We start from the raw sequence: 27,030 nt of genomic DNA on the forward strand, positions 1-27,030 counted from the left end.
AAAGTTTGAAATGATTTCTCCTGGTTGTGGATGATTTTATTAATTGTGCAAGAGGCTATAAAGTTCATTGAATTTGGGCCCAGCATGTCCTTAAACTTTCTCTAATGATCTCCGTGTATGTCACATCAGATTAATATGATTTTTATAGACTAATATCACAAACAAGGTCTCATTAGGCTGCATAGATGCGTATAAATGATTATTCCCAAGTAGAAAAGGAAAGAAGAAATAGGAAAAATGTGGGGTGAGATTCCCTGCTTGGACTGATTTTATTCTTTTTTTTTTTCTTATCAACGAATCCCATGAAAAGATCCATCCAATGATCTGTTAGTCTGTCTTTTAATATTTTGTGAATTCACTGGTTAAAGCTGAATGTCAATCTCACAAGTATATCGTTTAAAAAATAAAGACTTAGCCATTTCCTAAAACTACTAGACACTGTAGTTTTCAAATATTACTCAAACAGAATAAAAACATTTTAAGCTGCAGATGAAGCAACATGTGGTGCTCTCTCTGTGACTATTACTGACAACAGGACAACATTAATGAAGGAATAGTTTCAATGGCTCAGTGGAATAAAATGTGTGTCAGGCTCTGGATACTCTGTACTCTGCACATGGGATTTGTTGACAAGAGGAAAAAAACTGAAAAACACAGGAATTATTATTAATCCTAAATATGGTGTAAAACATCTTAAAATGGGACTAGTTTTAGAACATGTGGTGAGAAATGAAACTGGCAGGCTCCAGTGAACTTACACAGGTAAGTCACACACAATGCTGTCAAAGTTTCCATCTCAGGTATTAAAGCTGGAAGTGATAACAACTGACACTCAGATTGTTCACGTTTTGAACTTGTTGCTCCAGAATGACCGTGGCAGTGATTCTTAGGAAAGCCTTTAACATATGAATATGTGAATTCATTTAATTGTGTTTGTCCCATCTGAAGGCTGCTGGTCTGGGTCGCCTCAAGCCAAACACCCTGGTGCTGGGATTCAAGAATGACTGGAGGGACGGTGACATGATGAACGTGGAGACGTACATTAGTATGATCCAGTGAGTAGAGTTGCCTGAGTGGAAAGAGTCAGTTTGCTAATGCAGTGACAACCCAAAGTTAAAGAATTGTGATGCCTTCAGACCCCTGGTTTGAACCATTTCAAACCCAAATCCAAATCCAGATTTGACCACCAATGTCTGATGCCTCCTCCTCAGACAGGCTTCAGAAACATGTGTGAGATAACACAGATACAGCAGTGCTGGACTATTCTCAGGAGGCCATGGAGAAAGATTTTCTTTGTTGTAACTTGAATAAGCACAAATTTACTCTGGAGTATGTAGAATGTGAGCACAACGTACTGGAACATAAAAGGCTTATAACTTGGGCCTCAGGGTCATGGAATAATTCAAGTGTTGCCTTAAGGCCACGGTTCTCAAAGTGTGTGGTGCGCCCTATCAGTGGGGAATAGAGACATGACAGGTGAGGCATGACGAACAGGAGGAAATGTATCTTTTCTGAGCCTGTAGTAATTGAGTTATTGACAATGAATATCATATACTCAAAACATCCACACACAAACAAATGAGTCCAGGGGACCAGGAAGAAAATGTAACATGGAACTATAGTGCGGAAATAATGATTTAACATTGACAGTGGAACAAGAAATAAACTTCACAGAGACAGTGGGGGGCATAATGTTAAATAATGGATCAATTCACAACACGAGCAACAAAGAAAACAGGCGATGCAGTGCCAGCAGAGAAAAACCTGATGATAATAAACCAAAGAGTAAGCCAAAAACAAAATATGACAAGGCGTATCTTGCTCTTGGATTCACAGTGGGGGTGGGGGCAGAGGAGACACCCATGTGTGATTTACCAATCACATCAATAAGCTCTCTCAAGATCTCTGAACAGCAAAGCACAAACGGCTGCATTAAAAGTTTATACAGAACTGTAAACAGAATTGTCCAAGCCAGCTGTAGACATAGTGTCAGTTATGCTTGATGAGACACATGCTGCAAAATTGAAAGCTAAAACAGGCTCATTGCAGCCACTAATATAGTAATAAGACTCATATACTGACTTGTTTATCTTTCTTGCCAAATGCATTTGCTGTTTTTTTATCATTTAGTGATAAAACAATTGCATTTTTAATGCTTGTATTTTTGAACTTGATGTTATTTGATGCAAAGTTATAACACATCAGCTATATTATTTTCAATATTTTTTTTACTTTTTAAACTTGGCCTATTTCGCAACCATTTTGTTGGGGCTATGGGGGACAGGTGGGGCTCAGTAATCTCCACCCTCCCCAGAATGGGGAATGGCAGAAAAAGTTTGAGAACCACCACCTCAAGGCTTTATTTTGATTCATAACAGCTTTATTTGTTCATGAATTATTAACAAACATGTTTTGAGTGAATTGAAATAATTAATTAATTCATTGCTACAAGATGAACCTGGTACTACATCCATGGCCAGTATGCTCACCACAGTCTCACACAGTCACAGTGAGAACTGGCACTACTACGGTGACCTTATTAGTACTTGTATTAAAACTGGAGTTTGTTCATATGAAATCCAGTTTCCCTGCTGAAACCTGGATCAGTCATGTGAGACTGAGTGAAGGACTTAAACTGAATGAGTTCCTCATTGTAGAGTGTGGGGATTATGGCATTAGAGCTGAAGGTCAGAGATGGTCCAGCCCCACAATATTGAAATCACGCCAGCTAATACTCTTAGCAATGTGCCCTTAACTTTCAATCCAATAAACAGCCGTAGCAATGTACACACTACAGGACTGAGAAAGACGTTTGAACCTGGCATTTGTTGTATGCTGTTCTCGTAGCAGGGCTTATTTGTCTTCCTTTTTCAATAGTCCATGTCACTATGAGTTGAGTCCCTGTTTAGGTTAGTGAGCAGGTCATGCCTCCTTCTGTCCACTGCTCATGATGTGAACCTTTTATTTATGTTTTTCCCTCTCAGCGACGCCTTTGACTTTCAGTTTGGTGCTGTTATTCTGCGACTGAAAGAGGGTCTGGATGTGTCCCATATCCAAGGACAAGGTATATACACACACACACACACACACACACACACAATATAATCCTAGAGAAGTATTAACTATAGGGTGGAATAATAGTGGCAAGGAAGTTTTTGCTTTCCACTGTTGCCTAGTGCTTGCTCATGGTGGGAACTATTGGTTCTGTCTTTGTAAATACGATAATATAAAGGGTACAGTCTTGTGAGAGACAAGACCACAAAAAATAGACAACAATGGATGAACAGTTGGGGTTTGGGTTTAGACAAAGGGGTGGGGTGGGGGGTTGGGGTAAGAGAAAGACAACATTGCAAATATACAAACTAAGTCAAAATGTAAATGGTAATAATAATAATAATAATAATAGCTAAAGGAATAATAATGACAGAACAGTGAAACATTAATAGAACTAGAGTCTGGAGCTAGAGTCACCATTTAATAGGGATTTAACTATATCAAAATTTCATGATATGATAATACCTCGATAACAAATCCACAATACAATATTTATTGCGATATTTAAAAAATGAATAGGCAAATGAAGACTTGGAAAAAATTTATGTGAAATTATTGTTTATTTAACAATGAACAACGATTTATTTATTTATTTTTTTAAGTTTTTTGGGGGCTTTTTTGCCTTTATTTTTAGGACAGTGAGAGAGAGACAGTTCAGTTCAATTCAATTCAGTTTTATTTATATAGCGCCATATCACAACAAAAGTCATCTCAAGGCCCTTTTCATATAGAGCAGGTCTAGACCATACTCTTTAAAATAGCCAACCCAACAAATCCCACCATGAGCAGCACTAGGCAACAGTGGCAAGGAAAAACTTCCTTTTAAGAGGCAGAAACCTTGAGCAGAACCGGACTCAGGGTGGGCAGCCATCTGCCTCGACTAGTTGGGTTAAGAAGGGGGGGGTGGGGGTAGAGAATTGCGAGAGAAGAGCATAGCATAACACATGTAAGGTGATGCCAATAACACAGCAGTAGTAATGATAATTAAAGTATTAACTGCTAACATAGCAATACAACTAATAGCAGTACAAGTAATTTCTAATTCTAGCAGCAGGTGTTGAGTGGAGTTGTAGGAGCAGCAGGAGACTTGTCATCACAGATCAGACTCTACAGCTCCAGAGGCAGAAATACCTGCAGAAAGAGACAGAAGAGGAGAGAGAGACGGAAGAGCACAATACTACAGGAAAGGGAAGATATTGAGTTAATAACATGTTTATGGGATAGGAATTCTTACTGTGGAGAGAGAGAGAAGCTCAGTGCATCATGGGAGATCTCCTGGCAATCTAGGCTTATAGCAGCACAACTAAGGGATGGTTCAAGCCTGAGCCAACCCTAACTATAAGCTTTATCAAAGAGGAAGCCTGATAACTAGACAGGATAGACAGGAAAGAGAGTGGGGGAATGGTACGCGCCCTAACCATTCGGCTATGAGGGCGCCCCCAAGGGTTTAATTTTAAAGTGCAAAAAACAGAGAGAACATACAGACTCCTTCCTCTTGCTGTGATGTGACAGTTCTAATCACTGCATCACAATGCCACCCTAATCAGTGATTACTTTAAGTCAGTGACCCCTCTGACCTCCCACTGGTCATGTTCATCAGGAATAAACCCCATGGGGTTACAAATTATATGTATGGACTATCAGTAAAACTGGTGCAATGTTCCAGACACAGCTGAACTTGTCTAGTGCAAATGTCCAGCAGGTAAAGGCGGTTCTGTGATCTTGGCCTGCTGTGGTTTCTAGTTGTTGCCGTGGCTCTGCAAACTCAGTCACCCATGGTGTTGGACTCTTCAGTATAGTCTGCTGCATTCCCATCTCCTATGTATCAAATCCCAACCAGTCTATCTGAGATAAATCCCATTTGTGTCCAAAGCTGTTGGGCATGATCAAGAGAACATGAATCTATACTATGTGTTGAACATGTCCAGAACAGTTTGCCCTGCACCTTGCAGTTGGAGACTGATTGCTAAGAATTTTGTCGATCACATGGAATTTAATGAATACATATGTGTCAGTGAGGTTGTGTAGTGTGTGTTGAAGTAATATAATAATTTTCACTGCATGGTAGCGACTAGCAGGAGGTGGCATTAAAATTCAACAGGTTAAACCAAGCTGCCTTCAAACTGTCATAGAAATAAAAAGTAAACATGAAGAGACATATATACATTTTCAAAAAGTACACACAGCACGGTCCTTCTTAAAAAACAAAACCATACTCCTGTCTATAAATGCCCAAATATCTACTTTAGCTTTCTTAGCTATCAGGGTTGCCATCATCTTCTGAAACTGAACCACTGCCTTGCAATTCCTGTGGGAAATGTGCAAGGGAGACCATGCTGTCAGTGAAACCGAGTATGATCATGGCCAGTGGCTGTTGAAGAGGTTATTTGGTGTGTAGCTGAGAAGAAACATTTTTTTTAATAAACGGATTGAATATCCATTCTCACACATGTATGACCAGCATGCCAATGATTACACTGCCTAAAGTTGCCAACTGCTCTATAATATAGTTTTCATCTTGTTTTCACTATTTCTTACTCTCACAAAAATATTTTTCTCACTCTCTTCTTTCTTTTTTCTTCTTCTCATTGTCCTCTCATTCCATTTCCTCCCAGATGAGTTGCTGTCTTCTCAAGAGAAGTCTTCAGGGATGAAAGATGTCATTGTGTCCATAGACACCAGCAAAGACTCTGACGCTGATTCATCCAAGCCATCCTCCAAGGCCACCAGCCTCCAGAACAGTCCAGCTATACAGAAAGGTAAGCCAGCCTCAATATGAATAGCTCTACATTCATCTTAGTCACTTTTCATATTCCAAATTTGACTTATTGAGTTATTGTTAACTGTGACACCCAGGTGACACAAATCAGGTTAGTTTAATGTGTTTTTAAGTCATGAAAAGACTTCTATTCTAAATAACTAATTTATACATTAGAGAGATTTGTGTGTGTGTGTTGTTCAAAAATGGTTCAGTTCACGATGGAGGAAGGCTTTTCATCCAGGAAATCAGTTTAACGCTTTTCTCACAGATCCTTTTTAATCCATCAATAACCTCCCTTATTCTGCCTCTACACACACACACGCACATAGACATCTGTAGACCAACAAACTGGGCCCAGTGGGACAACTAGGGTCATGGGTGACTGCAGCAACTTCCTGTCACTGCAAGTGTGTGTGTGTGTGTGTGTGTGTGTGTGTGTGTGTGTGTGTGTGTGTGTGTGTGTGTGTGTGTGAGAGTGTGTGAAAGAGAGAGAGGGAGAGATCACCGTCATATAGTGTGTAACTGCCACCCACACAGCTCTGAGCAAAGCAAGCAAACAAACAAACTGTTCCCAGATTGTGGAACTGTAGTACCAAACATTCCCAACAACAGCCTGATGACCAGACCCCATCCAGTCCAGATTCATGACATCTGGTAGAATATTTGGTGTCTATTTATTGTTGTTAAATTTGGTTGTTAAATTTGGTCAAACTTTTCATCCAAACTTTTCATCCAAGCAAGTGCAAGTAAATGAAATCCCAAGGACATACCCTCCTGTGCCCATATCAATCAAATCTACATACCCATGAAGGGGTCATTAGGGCCCAAGGTGCCAGGAACGTATTTTTTGGATATTATTGTTATTATTGTTGTTGTTTGTTGTTGTTATTATTATTCTTTCCACAGAACCACAGAAAGGTGCATACCTCAGACCTAGTGAAAATTACATTATTCTTGAGTGACTGGGCTCAGGTGTGGTCAGTGGGCTCCACAGTGCCCCCAAATGTAGGCCATGTTGGAAAAAAGGTCCATGGATTTTTTTGAAATTCAGTGAGATCATTGCTTTCATCACTGTGAATGCAATAAACTTTTTTGGGAATTTTTCATCAAACAGGAAGTCAGCCATTGTGGATTTGCTGCATCAATTTTCATTGTATGATTGCTATTTTGAGGCCTATAGGATGCACAAAAACTCACCCTTGCACCTATGTTTGAACTCCTGAGCACTTTGATTTGATATCACAATTTGCCATGGGTGTGATATTGCAGCTCTCTAGCGTCCCCTAATTACTTTTAATTATTTAATTTTTGGGGGGCTTTTCGCCTTTATTCAGATAGGACCGTGGAGAGGAGACAGGAAACTTTTCAGGTGGTAGTTGTGCTTGGATGTTCATGAAACTTGGGATGTGTGTCATAAGTCACAGAGCATGATATCCGATCTTGGGTTCTGGGAATGGGTGTGGCAAAATGGCTCAAGGGTGCCCTCTAGAAAATTTAAATGAAGCAGCCCTCCGTGTTCTGAACCAATTACAATGACTTCAGTTTTATCTGAGTTTAATAGTAAAGAATTGCTTGTCATCCAAGTTTTAATGTCCCTAAGACAAGCCTGAAGTTTGGCTAACTGATTGGTTTTGTTAGGCTCCATTGACAGACATTTATGGAGTGTTTCCTGATAATATTGCCCAAGGGAAGCATATACAAAGTGAAGAGGATTGGACCAAGCACTGACCCCTGTGGAACTCCATATCTAGCTTTTGTGCACATGAAGGAATTGTTGTTAACATGCACGAACTGAAGCCTGTCAGATAGATAGGACTTAAACCAATTTAGTCTAATTCCTTTAATGCCAGTAAAATGCTCCAGTCTCTGTAAAAGGATATGATGGTCAATCGTATCAAAAGCAGCACTGAGGTATAACAAGGCAAGTACAGAAACAAGTCCGTTGTCTGATGCAGTTTGTTTGTAACTTTTACAAGGAGGTTTTTCCTCACCACTGTCACCCAGTGCTGCTCATGGTGGGAACTGTCGGGTCTCTCTCTGTAAATACCTATTTTAAAGAGTATGGTCTAGACCTGCTCTGTATGAAAAGTGCCTAGAGATGACTTTTGGTATGATTCGGCCCTATATAAATAAAACTGAATTGAACTGAATTGAACTTTTACAAGTGCTGTCTCTGTGCCATGATACAACCTAAATCCTGACTGAAAATCCTAAAACTATTATCTTGTAGAAAGTCACACAGCTGTTTTTCAACTTCTTTCTCCAGGATCTTAGAAAAAAGGGGAGGTTAGATATAGGTCTGTAGTTGTAGTTAGCAAGGACAGATTTAATATATCTAATACAGAACTGCAAATTAAGGGCAGAGCTTCCTTAAGCAGCCTAGTTGGGATGGGGTCTAAGAGACAGGTTGAAGGTTTAGATGCTGAAATAGTTGATGTGATGGATCTATAGAGCTGTGACTCTCTGTCAGCCTGGCTACAGTGCTGAAAAGAAACCTAGGGTTGTTCTTATTTTCCTCTATTAATGACAAGTAATAGGTGCCTCTGGCATTGCAGAGGGCCTTTTTATATCCTTTGACAGACTATCCTGCCAGGCTAACTGGGATTCTTCTAGTTTGGTGGAACACCACATTCTTTTGAGCCTACGTGCTGTTTGTTTCAGTGTACAGGTTTGAGAGTTGAACCATGGAGCTTGCCTCTTTCTCTTTATTGTTCTCATTTTTAGGGGGGCGATAGAGTCTAAAGTAGAACGCAGGGAGTCTGCAACACTGTCTGTGAGATGATCAAGCTGGGAGGGAGTAGCTTCTGCTAAATAGAGATAGGGCACTGGACTATCAGATAGATTTCTAGTTAGGACATTTTTGCCTGTTTGTACGTAATCCAGCAATATGAATTCAAAAGTGATTAAAAAGTGGTCTGATAGAACGGGATTCTGTGGGAAGACTGTTACATGTTCAATATCAATACCATAGGCCAAAACAAGATCAAGGGTGTGACTAAAACAGTGAGTGGGTTTATTAACACTCTGAGAGAAGCCAATGCAATCTAGTAATAGGATAATGCAGTGTTAAGGCTGTCATTGTTGACATCCACATGAATATTGAAGGGTGGTACACTACAAGAAATAAGATTGGCTTTAGTGTTTTCCACCTTGGGTGTGACAGGCTAAGAACAAGGTTTTGAAATGAATTATAGTTGAGTTTAGGTTTAGTGTTGATTAGTAAAGTGGAATTGAAAATGGCTGCGACTCCACCACCACGGCCGGCGTCTTGGGGGAAGTGAGTATTAATATGACTGGTGGGGGGGTGGAGTTCATTCAGGCTAACATACTCATCCTGACACAGCCAGGTTTCAGTCAGACAGAATAGATCAAGATGGTGATCTGATATCAGATCATTTAACTAGTACAGCTTTGGATGAGAGAGATCTGATATTAAGCAATCCACATTTAATTATTTTATTTTGCTGTAAATTTGAATTGGCTGTGTTCATTTTTATTAGATTATTGCGACTTACTCCTCTTTTGTTGATCTTCAATTTAGTTAATTTAAGTGGTGGGGGGCAGATACAGTCTCTATGGGGTAACAGGGAGGTGACTGCTCTAAAGGAGGCGCAGAGAAGCGTGTAAGACTGCAGCTCTATCTCCTGGCCTGAACTCTGGATTGTCAGGGCTTTGGCTTCCTAATAAACTCTGTCCGATTTCTGGATATGAGAGATGCTCCATCAAAAGTAGGATGAATGCCGCCTCTCCTAACCAGACCAGGTCTCCCCCAGAAACTCTTATCCAGGCTGCTTTACCAGCATCGACTTGAAGGCTGCTTACTTCCATGTCCCTGTGGCATGACATGCAGTTTATTTGTTTTGCCTTCAAAAAACAGGTGTACCAGTTCTGGGTTCTCCCATTCAAGCTATTACTTGCCCCTCAGGTCCTCACCAGATGCACTGCAGCAGATTTTTCTCTTCGGCAAGCCAGGGTTATGCAGAGTCTACCTTACTTGGACGATTTGTTAATACGCACTCTGACCCAATAATTTTCTTGGTTCATGTAACCCAGTTGGGGCTAATGTGAATTTCACAAAGAGTCCTGTAGATCCCAGTCAATGTGATGTGTTTATTGGTGTTGCCCTTGATTCAGTGGCAATAAAAGTTTCTTCCAGGCATCCTTGACTGGACCTCTGTATGCCAACAGGTGGAAACCTTTTTTCCAGTTGGTGCATGGATCAAGGTGTGGTCCCAGAGCATTGCTTTATGCCTGTATTGTTCAAATATTTGCAGATGCTGCTGGATATGGGGCTCTGTCTCTACCATCAAGGTCTACATTGCTGTCGTGTATGACATGACTCTGACTCTGTTGTTGTACTGATGGAATTATTGCTGTGGAATTAATAAGATACAAGCTACTATTACTGCCCCATACCTTCATAGGGACTTGATCTTACCAGCTTAATACTCCTTCTTTGGAGATGCCAAAATGACAGGGCCACACACATTGTGAAAAAGTTGTTGTGCTGAAGGCACAAGAAGTAGCAAAATGAAGATGAATGCCTTGATTTGGATAATCCTCTTAGTCCCAACCAAAGCTCCTACCTGAGTCATCATTTAGACAGGAATCCTTTTGTTCCTGCTGCTTCTCTGACCTCTCTGTCTGGGGGGATGCAACCTCACTGCACACACACGCACACACACACACAGTTGATGACGACTACCCTTGTTACTCTCGAAGTGCATTAAAAAGTTAAAGATACTGGCCTTTATCTTTTCTTTATATATTTTCAACAGTTGTCCGTAGTCTCCCGACATGTTTAACAGGAACCACAGCACCAAAACGAAAGCTGTCTGTATGTAGTCTAACTGGTTAGTTTGCCACTAATCTTAAAATCTGGCAAATTCCTGACAAACCAGCCCCTGGCACATTTTAGATTTCTGTCCAGTGAGATATGGAGTTTACAGTGACTTTACTGTTGCTGCTCTAGAAACATTATTTAGTTGTATTTGTGTATGTTTTTGTCTATTTATTACCAAAGTATTTATCAGTAATATAGTTAACATGGAGAAAATATGAATATGTTGCATTGAATGTCAATTTAAGTGGTGCCCCTAACTTTTGGGCTGGTGCTCCTAAAATTTTGAGAAAGGAGCACCAGTACTACTAGAGGAAAAGTTAGTCTGGAGCCCTGCTGCCGCTGATTTTATTGCTCAGGTCAAACCTGCCAAATTAGAAAAAAATGAAGTTCTCTGTTTAAATTCATGTAAGTAGAAAAGCTTCAGCAGAGGTTCTTGTTTTTCCATGAACCTGCATACCAGAGTGTTTGCATCACAGCTAACTATTCTCCTCAGAACTGTACTATATGTGTGTGTCTCCTTTGTTGTATTTTTGATGTTTTATGTTACTGTACATTTTCTGTTATACTTATCCTCATCTTAATTCATGACCAAGAAACCTTGGTTGTAAGAAGACAGCACATCAAAATAGCATTTCACCTCAATTATGATTTTTTTTCTCTCCTTTTGTCTTAAATTTCCCAGATGACGATGATGATGGCAAAGCTACAACTCAGCCCCTGTTGAAAAAAGGCAGGAGATCCACTTTATTGGGTTGCCTTAAAATGTTCTCTCTCTGCTTTGTTTTTGTCTTTCTCCATCTCTTTTTGCTCTCTTTGGTGTGCTACTTCTCTCCTCTTAAGTCATATTTTCCTTTCCTCCTGCTCTCTCTTTCCATCACCTCGTTTTTCACAGTATTTTGAATTCTTCTTGTATTAACATACCATCCTGCACCCTGCTGTCTCTGTCTTGTGTCTCTCCCTGTCTGTCCTGTGTTTCTGGCCCCCTGGCTACTTGTCTTCAGGGCATAACATTTTGTCTTTTCTTCTCTTCCTCCTGCCTTCCTGTTAACTCCAGCTTGTAGATCAAGCCTAGATTCTGAAGCTATATTGTATGTGATAGTGCCTTAAACACAGTCCAAGTCTTGAGTATTTAATGTTGTGAGTGTGTGTCAGCATTTCAGTTTCCTCCAAACTGTCTTCAATGTCCCTCCTGCTGTTTCCTCTCTCTCTCTCTGAAGGTGACAGTTTGTCTGTAGTTCTCTCTTCTAGGATGAAAACTGCTCTCCTGTTTTCATGTTTCCAGCTAAATCCTGAGCCTCTCACAGCTTTCTCTCCCTGTGTGTTTGCTGTTCAGTATTGATGGTGTTTCCCTTGTGGTTCATTAAGCCCAAATTAAAGAAAGCATTTAAACTTTAGAAAAATAGTCCTTATATCAACATTTGGTGTGAGACTGAACACTAATGCGAGGACCTCATCTCAGGCTGCTTTCTGACATTTCGTATTTAATTCATCTCAGTAATTTATTCTCTGCATAGATTATGAAATGAGCTAGTATGCAGACATAGAAAATACCATAATATCACATCAGACAATTTATTTTTACACAAAAAAACAATGTGTCTGAGCTTTAGGGACTCCATCTACTCTCAAACTTACCATTGAAAATTCACTCTGTTGTGGTGAGGTGCTGGCTCAGACAGACTTCACAGTCTTGTCTTATGTTTAGTTTTAGTCAGTGTTTCTGCACATCCTGGTTTCATGTTCATGTTCATTCTAAAACACTGAAAGATTTCCTCAGAGCTATCAGTCTGTGGCCTTTTACTCTCCTTACCTACTTTAAATTATTGGTGATTTTTAAGTAATACCGACAAGTAAAAATGCTGGTGTGGTACTTCTAGAAAGGTCCTACAGAAAAGAACCCTCCCAAAATCCACAATTCAAAAAATCTACAGGGGACATACTGATCACAGCTGTAGGATTGTAGCTTGTCTTTTTAGTTTTATTAGAGTTGTTTGATATTTAAATGCTCACTTCAAACCTTTTCAAAATAACAGTAGTCATACTGTTTGATTACTATCTAACATAAGTCAGACTCTCAGAACTCCTGACAGGCCTGCAGATGTACTTTTATCTTGCCAATTTATCTCAATGTATTTTTCTCTGGTGGTGTTGTTTGTGTGTGGTGTGCTGTGGTACATGTGTACGTGCATTTTGCAGACAAGAGGAGTCCGACTGTACCACTGAATGTGTCTGACCAGAGGCTGCTGGAGGCCAGCCAGCAGTTCCAGAGGAAACAAGGGAAGGGCACAGTTGATGTGTGGTGGCTGTTTGATGATGGAGGTAAGTCTGGGAGAAAGAGATAGGTCAGTTTGTTGGATATTAGTCCTGTGCTGGATGTATGCGCTGTACACACAGAGCTTGTATTTTTCAGAAATGTTTGTAAGGCATCACTGTCTGCTTACCACAGTAACAGAATCGTGTTGGTAGTTAATGCATTTTTATGTTGTGCATGAACATCAATTCAGTGTCCTATCTCTGAAAAGTCAATATGAATCAATTTTAACATGAAAATTCAGAAACATAAGTAATTGTGTCAGATGTACATGGACAGGCATTACAGTTCACAGCTGTTAGAAAGGTTCAGTCTGTCAGTAATGTGTTGAAGAGTGGAGTCGACATGATACAGATACAGACAAATTTGTTGGTACCCTTACAGCTTTTTGAAGCAATGTTTCATTCCTCTTGAAAAATGATTAAATTAAAAGCAATCGTCTCATACATTCTTGCATGCCTATAGTATTTGATAGAGAAAACTGATAAAATTGTGAAAAGAAATGATTTATCGTTTATTTCACCAAGATATACTAAAACTAGCCTGGACAGTTTTGTTGGTACCCCTAAAAAAGATTTTAAATGTAACTGTGGAACAATCCACAGAGTGCTGTGCCTCGGTCTCCAGGTAAATACTGAACACGTTTAATATTTATCAGGGCTGCTCCAGTGGTCTTCGGAGCAGATCAGGGAGGGTAAAATCACTCTGAACACACCTCACACAACAGGAAAATACAGCAAGATAATCTACCATCAAATCTAACCATCAAATAATTGGGCCTTTGCTGACTTTGATCAGGAGGGGGGATTCAGGCCGATAATTGTCCCAATTATCTTTTAGTGTGAACCCCACTTAAGAGGCTCAGAAGTTCAGGCTCACAGTGTTTGTGGATGGAAGCTTCTGAGGCTTATGTCTGAGCTGCTGCAGCAGTGACTCCTGCTGGTTGATCATGGAGCATGTGGAGAGGGTTTCCCAGGCTAAAATCTCCTCTTCATGTTTTTCCTATTATCCATTATCCTCCCAACAAGTTAGTCTGTTTTGAGAAATAACAAGAGAAAATGGGACAAAAGCCTTTGCACACCTGTAAAGAGAGTCTGTAGAGACTGTGAAGCCCTGATGTTGTGACTGTAACTCCCACCAACTGGAACACAGCAGATGTTGAATGTTTCCATTATGGAAGCTCTGTGTTGATCACCTTTTACCGATAATCGTCCCAATTATCTTTTAGTGTGAACCCCACTTAAGAGGCTCAGAAAGAAAATTCTAAATTCTATAAGACCATTTCCAAGCAGCTTGATGTTTCTGTGACTAAAATTGCAAATATTGTTAAAAAGTATAGGGTCTATGGGACTGTAGTCAGCCTCCCAGGATGTGGCTGCAAGAAGAAATGCAACCTCAGGGTGATCAGAAAGATAGTGTGGTTGGTAGACAAAGAGAGAAGGAAAACATCCAAAGACATTCAAGCTGAACTCCAAATTTTCTGGGATAATGTCCTTTGAACTGATGAAACAAAACTGGAGATTTTGGCAAGTCACATCAACTTCATTTTCTCAGACTGAAAAATTAAGCCTTAAAAGAAAAGACCACCATACTTAATGTGAGACATTCAGGCATCTCTAAAACATGACTGAATCTGTGCGGGGCACAATGAAGGCTCAAGAGTATCAAGGCATTCTGGAGAGAAACATACTGCCCAGTGTCAGAAAGCTCAGCCTCAGTTGCAGGTCATGGGTCCCCCAACATGATAATGACCTAAAACACAATACTAAAAGCACTCAACAATGGCCTGAAAAAAACATTGGACTATTCTTAAATGGTCCTTTATGAGCCCTGATCTTAATCCTCTTGAACATCTATGGAAAGATCTGAAAAATGCAGTGTGCAACAAAATATAAAGTTAAGGCTATCATCTTTTTTGTCTATGCCATTTTCATTTAGGTTTATTATCTAAAATATTCAGTTGAATCAAAACTCAAAACCAATGTCTGATTTGTGTTAAACATGGAATAAACGATGAATGATGCCATTCATTTTTGTCAGTTTCAAATTATTTCAGAGATAGTTGTGGGTTCTTCTTTCTCATGGAAGCGTACCAACAAATGTGTCCACATCTGTAACATGTCAGTATGACTGGATTTCTCTCAGCCCAGCAAGGTCTAAGTATGTGATAAAGGCCAGAGGCATGGCTCATGATGAAGACACTGTAACATGTGACACTTCAAATCTGAGTCATTGTCATCATGTCAGCCTACACTACTGACAGCAGAGTAACTGACTGGATGGCAGTTTACAGTGGTAGTCAGTGAAGCCTTTGAATGACCTGGTTTTCTGCATTAACTGGTCATAAAATGTGTCACAACTACAGACAAACACAAGATGGTAACACACAAACAATTCTAATCTTTCAAGTCTTTACTGAACACACCCATTAAACATCCACAGTGCTGATGGAAAAAGTCAGTGAAGTGAGAAGTGGTTGAAGCTCTTTTGGCAGCAGAAACCTCAGTCCAGCTCCTCCAGGAGCGTATTCTCAGGATGTGTGGTGTAAATGTCTCTCAGAGCTCATTCCACAGCAGCTCTGTTGGGTTCAGGTCTTGGCTCTGACTCCACTTTGTCTGAAGACTGTAGCAAATTGACTCTGATGTTCAGGCTCATTGTCCTGCTGATCTTCAGATGGTGGACACACACCCTGACATTATCGTTTTCTCGTATTCTTTTTACACCATAATGTAGAGCTGCATGTTAAGATAAGATAGACTTTATTTATCCCACTTGTGGGAAATTCACTTGTTACAGCAGCAAGAACAAAACAAGAGTGAAGAATAGACAAAAGATAAAATATATATATATATATTATATAAAAGAAGCACAAAAGGATAAAAATTGAAGTGCAGAAGGGCAGCATAAAAACTCTAATAAAAATATATTTGCAGTTTATATTACAGAAAAGTGGTGATAAATATTTACCAAACAATTCAACCTCAGCTTCATCAGTCCATTTTTACCAGTAGTGTTTTGAAGAGTCAAACTTCAGATGCAGTGATGGTTTTTGGAAGCAGCAGCTTCCTCTGTGGTGTCCTGGACTCCATGCTCCATGATGTGTGTATGGTTGACTGATGAACAGAGACGTTAACCAGCTGTGATTCCTTCAAGCATTTAGCTGTGACTCTGAGCTTCTTCTTTACATCACTGATCATTCTGTGTCTTTGGAGTCCCCTTAGCTGGATGTCCTCTTCTAGAGAGAGCAGCCACAGAACTAAATCATCTCCATTTACAGACAGTTTGTCTGATTGTGGACTGATGAATATCTAAACTCTCTGAGATGAAGCAAAGCAGCTCTAACACACACCTCCAGTTTGGTTTTATTGACTGGACTCCAGGTTTGTTAACTCCTGTCACTTAGATGAAGATCTGCACACATTTTAACAGATAAAGGCTTCTCTGACTTTTTCCTTCCACTATAAATGTTTGTGGCCGAAAATTATTTGTCATGATATTTGGAGTATTTAAAATTTTGTTTAAATCTTTTACCTGCAAATCTTGCTGTATAAACATACACAGTGTTTGTGGATGGAAGCTTCTGAGGCTTATGTCTGAGCTGCTGCAGCAGTGACTCCTGCTGGTTGATCATGGAGCGTGTGGAGAGGGTTTCCCAGGCTAAAATCTCCTCTTCATGTTTTTCCTATTATCCATTATCCTCCCAACAAGTTAGTCTGTTTTGAGAAATAACAAGAGAAAATGGGACAAAAGCCTTTGCACACATGTAAAGAGAGTCTGTAGAGACTGTGAAGCCCTGATGTTGTGACTGTAACTCCCACCAACTGGAACACAGCAGATGTTGAATGTTTCCATTATGGAAGCTCTGTGTTGATCACCTTTTGACCACGTGTCTGGTCCAGGTCTGACCCTGCTGATCCCCTACTTGCTCACCAACAAGAAGAGGTGGAAGGACTGCAAGATCCGTGTCTTCATTGGGGGCAAGATCAACAGGATCGATCACGACCGCCGAGCGTGAGTACTGCACATTCTCCTTATCCACTGTGTCAAGTCTGAAGATGAACACAACAGCTTCTACTGCTACTGCTGATGATGATTATTCTTCTTATTAAACATTAAGAGCTTTTTTTTATCATGTTGGTTGAGAACAGGTTGAAGCTCTACAGCAGCCCTGCTGCTCCTGTATACCACTCTTACTATGACTATCATTCTGCCCAGCATGTGTACGGATGGTGGTGGAGCAGACATGAGATGGCGTTGTAATATAGAAGCAGGCATACATTGTGCTCTGCTGGTGCTGTTTTAGCACACGTTTGTATTATAGCATTTAGAAATGAGAAGTGTAGTTAGAAATTAATTTGGCTGCCATTGGTGTAGTTTTCAGATGTGAGATCAGCCACGGTGACAGTTTGGTTGGTGTCTTTGGTACACACAGGACATAGAGCAAAATCTACCTTTCTCTCTCTTTTTCTCTTCTTTTTCTCCCCTTCTTGCCTCAGTGAGATAATACTATAGTGGCAACAATAATTTTCTGTTGGCGGAATAAATTGACATAAAGTTTTATTCTATTGCACCACAGTGTTTCTCCTTCTGGGGTGCTGCCATTGTCAGCCCATTTTCACTTGCCGTATCACTGGTAGTTTCAGCTTCACCTGTGTGCATTCCAGCAATGGGAATGAAGCTCTCAGCAGACAGAGCTCACTTGACACTGGAGCTGAGAGTATCAGAGCAGACAACAGAATCAAGTAACTCTGCCCTGCCTCGCTCTGTGCTCCAAGATAAGTGCTGTTCTCTTTGAAAGATTCTCCACTGTGCAAAAATAAATCAGGTGTAAATGAAATGCTAAAAATGAAACATTATTTATTTCCAAATAATATTAATATTATAATAATTTTTTGCCACAGCCATTGCACAGGGACTAATAAGCCACATGTGGCTCCAGAGCCACGGGTTGCCAACCCCCACACTAACTTTACGCTATCAGTTAACACTTCAAAATCACACAATCAGTTTTTGAGATTTGTGAATCAACTCAGAACCACCACATCGCCATGCATCTAAGAATTGATTTTCCCCCAATTCCTAAGAAATACAAAAAAATCAGGTGACTCTTTAATAATCAAATTCAAAACCTCCAGCCTGTTAGTCTGGTTCAGAAACTAACTTAATGCCTATTTAATAAGGTCACCAAACTAAAGGACCACTCTGCTGGTTTTCATGAGTACATGTAGTTAAATTTTAAACTCAATAATTAACCTTGGGAATTTGACTAAACATTAGCAGGCCATGAGAGGGCTACTTTGACAATTTTTCAGACTGATTTCTCTCCTACAGAAATGAACTGAGACTACTGTCAGCCTGGATAGAAAGAAATTAATCTAAAATGTGATGACTTGTTGAGAGTGGTCATCAATAATGTAAATTACACTTTGTGGTTAGTGATTGAAAACAGTAATAAGCCACCAGTATGGTCTTTAACAGGAAGCTGCAAAATAGACAGTGTTGAGAACAACAGCACATGATGTGAACATCCTGTCTGCTGTGAGGTTCCTGGTGGACTACGCCATCATCACAGCCATTAGAGTTTGACCAGAAACACTAATTTCCTTGTTATTGTAGGAGAGAAGAGAAGCTTTTCTCATCAGACCTCATTACCCTGTTAGTTGTATAACTTATAAGCACCTTTTCCTCCACCAGTCTCTTGTATTGAAACTCTCTTTAAGCCTCCTCAGACAGTAGTTTCTGTGTTTGTTAACAATTAATATTAAATGAAAAGTTTCTCTCTGTGAATGAAGATGAGAACATTGATATCAGTCTCAAGTGTGTGTACAGTAGAGAGCTGGAGTCAGGGCTTGATTGGCTGAGCTTAGCATGAAGGCTGGAAGCAGGGGGAAACAGCTAGCCTGGACTCAAGTTCAAAAATACACCCATCACCATCTCTAAAGCTTTCTGATTATCAACATGTTTTGTCTTGTCTGTGTCATATGTGAATGAACCGAGAAGTGAAAACAACAGTCCACTCAGTACCTCTGTCCAGCTGTCTGGGCTCTCTACAGTTCAGTCACGCTGAGGCCAAACCTGACCACCTCACTGTGATGTTACTTAGTGACACTGCATACAGTATAGTCATAGTTAACTGCTTCATGTCCACTAAAACCACAAATTGTTTGTGTACAGGGTAGGGCTGGGCGATAAAATGATAATGATAACATTAACATGACATGATCGTGGTTGATAACAACGTTGATACTCATTCCACCTGTGTTTTGACAGACAGTACACGACAGACATAAGCGTGAGAATAGCGTTGTGCCGAACCGATCATTAGGCTGCAACAGAGTTAGCGGCGCGTCAGGTTAGGTTGATACACACAGCACACAGCGCAAGACTAAATACACGTGCTAATATTTTGGATTCTGCAGCCCTGCACACCTGTATGTCAGGAGTAGGAGCAAGATAAAAGAGAAAATGACAGCAACAACAACTCGTCCACTGACATTCTGACATGAATTGAATCAGGATCTTCCCGACTAATACATCAATAGTCAACATTTAGAAGGTAGCCCTAAAATTGACCTTATACATCACACTTAGGAGTAAAAAGGAACTTTTAACTTTGACAGAAATAGTGATTTGATTTATATCGTGATATATATCGATATCGGACCATATCACTCAGCCCTAGTACAGGGTAAAATGAAATCCAGCATGTCAGTCTGTGAGTTTCCAAGGTGCCGAAGGTGTCATTTTTTAATTTAGACAGAGGTGGGCTGGCTGTTTCTCTCTACTGTCGGTGTTTATACAAAGCTAACCAAATTCAAATATTATCTTTATCTGCATAAACCTGAACCTTCATGACAAAATTAGTTTTCAGCACAAAGACATCTGTCACCTTTCTGCTGCTCTTACTCTTGTCCTCTTTTATTCTCTCTCTCTCTCCCTCTCCCGCTTTCTCTCTCCTGTCTCTCATTGTCCCCTACAGCTGCCTCCTGCCTCCTTTTGTTGGATAAAATTAGCTTGGTGCTAGCAGCCAAGCCTTTTATCTCTGTGTAAACGCACACAGCTCTGTGTTCACTTTGAAATCTGACCTCTCAGTGTTTCCCTGTGAAACTTGCAGATTCACACAACTGTGTTTTTATTATAAGTAGACTGTAGATTGTAGTGTGTCTTTATTGAAATAGATTGTTTTCACTCCCATTGTTTTTGACTGATGGTTCTTTCAACTAATTCAGAAGAGTTAGTTCAACCAAATTACACATACACGCACACATATACACGCACACACACACAAATCTCTACAAAAATTACTGTCAATAGTTTTTGTTGTGAGTGTTTCTTTGGTAGAAAGTTACATTTCTGTTGGACACCAACACTGCTCCAGGTTTGGTCTCCACCACCTCCAGAAAGAAATCTCTGCCTCTTTAGCTGCTGAATGTTCCACTGTGTTCACCAGCTGCTCACTGACTGTATCAACTGTTGAATGATGAAAAGGTTGTGGACAGTGCGTTTGTTTGTTTGAGTTTTTACTGATGAAAACAGCTGCTGCTGCGAACCTGTCATTAGAGGTGCAATAGTAAAACCAAAACAATGAGCTAGAAGAGGTAAAAAAGTTCTATAGAGCTGAGGGAACTGAGGGAACTAGTGCTCTGTAGTTTGTCACAACTGTCACCTTTGACATTACTCACAGTCATCTGACCTATTATCAGTGCAGAACATTTCCACTACAGTTGCACTCCTATTTTTAATAAATATTAACAGGGTAAGGGATTCTTCTAACTCCTTTTGTTGGATAAAATTAGGTTGGTGTTAGCAGTCATCTGACCTATCCACTACAGTTGCACTCCTATTATAATAAATAATAAGTTTAGGTTGTGTCCCAAACACAACCTAAAGCATATTACTATGCTTCAAGTTTATTTTCCAGTGTTTTTTTTTGCATGTCTGCAGTGATGCAGACAAGTGTGTGCTGGCCTCATGAGTGACCTACTGCTCAGTCCTGTGTCTGAACTCATCCTGTTTAGACACACATGTAGCTCTGGAGCCCCTCTGAAGGCACCATGCAGGATAAGATGAGTATTGGTATGGAGGATATGACTATAGTGTGAAAACAACGCAACATAAACAGCTGGAACATGCAGAGGTATAAGGCTGTCCATATGTGACAGATGGTGCTTTCAGGTATTCAGCCTCTTTGAAGTAGAAGACAAAGGAAATGACTCTCATACACAGAATGCCTCAGGTCTCTCAGTAAACCCTGTCCTACCTTCAGAAAGCCCATCTAAAGCAGCTTCTCGTGGCCGTCAGTGTGACTCAGTGCTGTTATCTCTGTTCACAGCTGCTCTGATGGAAAATGTGTTTCTGGTTTTACAATATTATTGTTTTTGCTTTGTGTGCAGGATGGCCACTCTCCTGAGCAAGTTCCGGATAGACTTCTCAGACATCACCGTGCTGGGAGACATCAACACCAAGCCCAAGAAGGAGCAGTAAGACCTCTTCAATAAACCTCAAAGAGAAAAGGCTTACTACCAGCTGAGTCGTGTTCTCACAGTTTGAACCATCATTCCTTTTCATTAAAGTAACCTTTTATTCACCATCCATGTTCCACTGGACATGGAATCATTTATGTAGACTCTAAAATAAAAGCTGGTCCAGATAAAAAGAACATATGGAGGGGGTGAAATAATCTGTGCTGTAAAGTCTTAGATAATAAACTCAGTGTAATGATCTGACTCGGTCAGTATAGTCACAGAGTTATTTCATCACTCTGCTGAAAACTAATTTCAACTGCTTGTAGTTTGTCATTGTTTTGACTGTTTTGGAGTTAATTCCTGTTTGGTGAGACAGGTGAGCAGCTGCATCAATGTGGGAACACATCTGTCACTAACAAAGGCCCAGATCACTGAGTCATGGCCACACAGATGTCAACAACCCACCAGTTGAAATTCATGACAGTAGCCACTCATTTGGAGGTGAAAACAATCATATGCAGACATGTATGCTCTGCAGGAGTTGTTATGGATAGTCTGGTCTGACTGTTGGATTCACATCCAGAAATGGGGAATGGATTGAAAACTGTGGATTAGTTTGAAACTTTCCTGGTCATTCCTCAGCTGTGGAGCTGCTGAGTGAAATGTTACTGTAACCATGATGACTGTAAGAGCAGAAATAACATTTCCTTTACTGCTTTTAATCACACAGATTGATGTACAGCAGATCTATATGTGATATATGATGTGTACGTCTCAGCATCTATCACCACTGTGTCCAACATTACCCAACATTACCCCCAACATTACTATCAGCCTGCAGAGGTGAAGAGAGACAATGTGTTGGTCAGAGTGAGTTACTATCATCCTCTTGTGGTCTGTCTGTGTAAAGACATGAAGGCTGAATACTGGCTGCACAACCTGAACTCAGATGCATCTCCGCTTCTCCACATGGTGGCATGTACTCTACATTTTAAACATAACATTTCTTCATATGGATCCATCACAGTGGTTTTGCCGTAAATATAATTCCTCCTAATTACAATTACATTTCTATCATTGATAATAACATTGTGCTCACTAAAGTATTGTCACAGTGACATCAGTAAAAACCAGTGAGGAACAGAAAGTCAGGCAGGTTGGAGAGAGCAGTCCAATCACATCCACCACAGGCTTCACAGACACTTCCTGCTTCAGCTTTGACCCTCTGTTCACTCTCCTGTCTGATGATCTGACTAATGGATGTCTTAACACTGTCACAATTAATAGAAGCAAAAATAAGACTCAAATATGATTTAAATCTCAAACTGTTAGAATCCAAACATTCTGCCACCCAGTTTTAATCATGATGTTGTTATTGTGCAGCATGGTGGCCTTTGAGGAGATGATTGAGCCGTATCGGCTGAAGGAAGACGACATGGAGCAGGAGGCTGCTGAGAGGCTAAAGAACAGTGAACCCTGGAGGATCACCGACAACGAGTTGGAGCTGTACCGCGCCAAGGTCAGTACTCCCTCCTCACTCTGTCATCTGTGTGTTTTAATTTCAGACATTTAAACTCTTTGTCAGTGTAACTAATAATAATAATAATAATATATTTTATTTATAAGCGCCTTTCTGAACACTCAAGGACACTGTACAATATACAATAATCAAGATCTGAGGGAACAGGACAGGGTGGCGATGTGTAGGAGGTCAGATAAAAATGGGGGTAAAATGCAAGGTTGTGGATGGCTCTGAAAGTAAGCAGAGCAAAGTTCTACATGATTACACCTTCCAAAGCCTCTGCCAGCACAAGAAAATGTAAGGGTAACTGCTTCTATCAGCAGTTAGAGTAGACAGAGTTCAGTGTAGGACTATAGGAGCTGTGCTGCTGACTCCCGAGTCAGCGCTGAGGCAGCTTGTGATAATTATCTGATAAGCTGATAGCTGAGTGTTTTACTGTGTGTTTGTTTGTTTCACTCCTCAGACTAATCGTCAGATCAGACTCAACGAGCTGCTGAAGGAGCACTCGAGCACAGCCAACCTCATTGTCATGTAAGCTGCTGTGTGTGTGGTGTGTGTGTGTTGTGTGTGTGTGTGTGTGGTTGTGTGTGTGTGTGTTGTGTGTGTGTGTGTGTGTAAGTAATGTGTTCTGCTGACGTGTCATTTTTCAAAACACGTTGATCCTACGTTGATGGTTGCCTCTGTGTTAATGGACTGCATCAGCATCCTGCTCCTCTGCTGTGGAGAGTTGTAAAGAGATTTGAAAAGACAGATGGACTAAAGAATGACATGTGATGAAGAGTTTGGTGTCAGTGCTGAACCTGGTGTATGGGACCGCTGCTACAGTGAAACCTGCCGTTCTGATGATTGTCTTTCCTCTGTCATGCTTCCTCTCCCCCTCTGCAGGAGCCTGCCCTTGGCCAGGAAGGGCGCAGTGTCCAGCGCTCTCTACATGGCGTGGCTGGAGGCACTGTCCAAGGACCTGCCGCCCATCCTCCTGGTGCGCGGCAACCACCAGAGTGTCCTCACCTTCTACTCCTAAACACACACACAGAAGAAAATCAAGTTTTTAAGTATCACATCCCGTTCTGCCTCTGGGAGCAGACACACACACACACACACATCCCAGTTTCAGTCCACACCTAAAGGTGCACCACATCATACACTTCAGAGATGGTAAAAACACAACGCTGGCAAAATGAATAGAGATGAAGGAAGACATATTGGTTGAGATGATTAATTGCTCTACAAGTGATGGAGAACAACAGGGTTGGGGTGGGTGGAGGTTGTGAGGTTGCCCACTCTGCTCCTCTCTGTCTGTTTATTTCAAGATGTCTGGATTTCTCTCTTGTAGCTCTAGATTCTTTTTGTCAATGTTAATTTCTCTCAGGCTCTAGATGCCACAATGTTCACGTTGTTGTTGTCATGATATGGAATCTCTTGATGTCATACTGAAGAAAAGAAATTAATTGGACCAGTTGTTGCATTAGAGATGCAGCAATAATCATCCTGTTGTTTTCCTTAAATACTGGGAGAGAACCATACAGAATGCTTTGCAACACCTCCTGGAGCCTTATGGATGTGCCTTCCAGTTAAATCAGATGAAATAATTCTAATCTCTATCCAGATTGACAATATAACCTATAATGTTAGTGGATAATAGTTTAGTTTTACTGAGTTTTTAATGTGATTCCTTCTAGTTGGAGCATTGTATTTATGCGAGTGGATTGCATGAGTTTACCGGAGGGTGTCCACTCGATTGCATAAAGACTTTCTCTGTCACTTCTCTCTATTTTACACTAATCAACATGTTTATTTTGGCTCATAGCATTTTCATTTTTATTCACTTTTGGGTCTTCCTTTGTAAAGCTGTTGAATATTTATGAAATCCTCAGCTACACAATTTCTCTTTTAGGCATAGTGCCTAAAAATGTACATGGGTCTTAAATTTAAGATCTCCTTTTTTTCTTTGTCAGAAAATATGTGAATCTAGTTTTTCATTAGCCTTCTCAGGTGGAAAGGCTAACTCTCCTATGTAGCTGCTGACTGACTAAATAGTTTTTCATTTCTTTCACAAGTTTTTGTATTTCTGTGTTCACATGTATGGTTCTTCCCCTGTGAAGAAATCGCTCTACCCAACAAGCTAATACCTTGCCTTAATTCTAGAACTAACAATAGTCATGAATTCCCTTTCTCTTATAAGCCATAGTGGCTGGATGGTGTGTGGGTAAATTCAGATAGCAATCCATTAGTAATGTTAGGAGAAAGTGTTTGAGCACAGTTGTCTTCTGTATTGTATGTGCATCTTAATTTTCTTCCCATAGTGCACCTGCATTAGTCTGTTACGTTGCTTACTCTAGGCCTGTGAGCTGCTACTGAAGTGGTCAGTTAACAGATAGCACCATGTTCCACTTTAGTTTTGCACTCATGCACGCCTGTCTGGCTGTATGATGGACTGGCTGGTCTCCCATTCCCACAAAGCCTTGATGGGCACAGAGAATGAATGACATGCAAGCTTCACACTGGATGACTTGCTGGCAGGAAGAATGTGACGATAGAATGTGTCAAGGCTGAGTAAAGAAATACCTCTATGCATAAGAGCTTGTGTTGTGTAAGTGCTTGTAATAAAAATCCATTGCTACTTCACGTGAAAGGATCCACTCACCTCAGTTCATTTAAGGAGCACTTTGGGCAAGTCTCTTTCCTTTAATCCAGTCCTTTCCTTCAACAACACTGGCCTGTAGCCTGTAGACACAGAGTGTAAAACAGGTCACATGTATTTCCTGCTCTACCAGGCTCATAGGGAATATTCATGTGGCCACAGAGTGGCAGATTATTTTCAGATAACCACACAGCTCTGCACACAACTGTCCTAAATTAAAACTGCTTTCTGCTGTTAGAAGGTATAACAGCTACTGTTGGAGAGGTAAAGTTACATTTATTTCGACGTGAATTCAGATTCAATGCAAAGTGAATGTCAAGTGAAGTGGCCACCATTGTTCAGGAAATTCAAGGTAAAGATGCAAATGCAAGTAGATGCAAATTCTCCTGTGCAGTGCAAAGTGAGGCAAAGATGCACCTGCATTAGTTCAAGGAAAAAGAAATCCTGCTTATCCTGGATCCTGAGTGACGACAGGAAAAAAGAAAAGAAAAACTTTACTAAAATAAAGGACGACCTGGAAGTTACAGCATAAAAGTATTTATACTGACTGCTGGAACACAATAACATGAAATGAACACAGATAACACAACATAAACACAAATCAAGGTTGGCGTAAGTGCTGCTAACATAAACATTGTATTTGAGTTACTGGCCTGAAAAATGAATGGTGGATAACCACAGGGGCTATGGTGAAAGTAGGATAATGTTTTGTCAGCTGAACAGTTCATCAAAAAATAACTGAGCATCTCTGTGGATTAAGCTGTATTTCTACCGTTTGTGTCAGTAGTTAACAAGAAAGTGAACCTGGACCTACACTGCAACACAGTTCAGAACAAAAGGTCTGTTATGGCCACTGGGGATCATTGATACAGATCAGAAACTGCCACAAAACTAATAGAATAAAACAGGGTTCTCTTTATTTGGATGTATTTGGCTTTTCTATCTGTTTCCCCCAGAAACAAGCAGTTTGAGCATTTAGCTAGTTACGCTCATGTATTCTGTCTTTTACTGTATGCAATTTCAAAAGAGGAATGTGACACGAAGCTTAGGTTAGTTGAATGTACTGTATAATAATGAACACTATGACTAGTAAGTAGCATACATAGTCTCCTTTCATTCATCTCTTGTATATGAACTGTTTCCTACATAGACTGTAGTTAGTCAGGTTCACTGAGCTGTTAGGATTCATACAGTTACACCCCATTACTCATCACTGTGTTGATGAGTTCATATATACATTCAGTACATATTAACTATATACTGTACACACTCATGCTCAGCAGTATATTGACCCTGAGTACTTTCCAAGTATGTGAGGAACCTTTTTAAACTTTGAAGGCACAGTCAAAGACCATACCTGGTTCAGTTACAGCAAACAAAGTGCCCTCCTCCACCAAAGCCAAAATGTCTTTTGCAGCAGTTAGTGTTTATGA

General features: G+C 40.4%; 1 protein-coding gene across 1 annotated transcript in view; it reads left to right on the forward strand.

Annotated features, from left to right (window-relative positions):
• slc12a2 (solute carrier family 12 member 2) overlaps positions 1-25,617 on the forward strand; it is a 71,071-nt gene extending 45,454 nt beyond the window's left edge. The window contains exons 18-27 of the mRNA XM_018673592.2: positions 949-1,055; positions 2,985-3,064; positions 5,670-5,813; positions 11,341-11,388; positions 12,855-12,977; positions 16,869-16,980; positions 21,363-21,449; positions 22,818-22,953; positions 23,420-23,487; positions 23,842-25,617. Of these exons, the coding sequence (XP_018529108.1) occupies positions 949-1,055; positions 2,985-3,064; positions 5,670-5,813; positions 11,341-11,388; positions 12,855-12,977; positions 16,869-16,980; positions 21,363-21,449; positions 22,818-22,953; positions 23,420-23,487; positions 23,842-23,977 (1,041 nt within the window). The 3' untranslated portion in view covers positions 23,978-25,617. The remainder of the gene's footprint in view (positions 1-948; positions 1,056-2,984; positions 3,065-5,669; positions 5,814-11,340; positions 11,389-12,854; positions 12,978-16,868; positions 16,981-21,362; positions 21,450-22,817; positions 22,954-23,419; positions 23,488-23,841) is intronic.
• Positions 25,618-27,030: the final 1,413 nt, after the last annotated feature.

The sequence above is a fragment of the Lates calcarifer genome, linkage group LG9 (genome assembly GCF_001640805.2).
Source record: "Lates calcarifer isolate ASB-BC8 linkage group LG9, TLL_Latcal_v3, whole genome shotgun sequence".
Lineage (NCBI taxonomy): Eukaryota > Metazoa > Chordata > Actinopteri > Centropomidae > Lates > Lates calcarifer.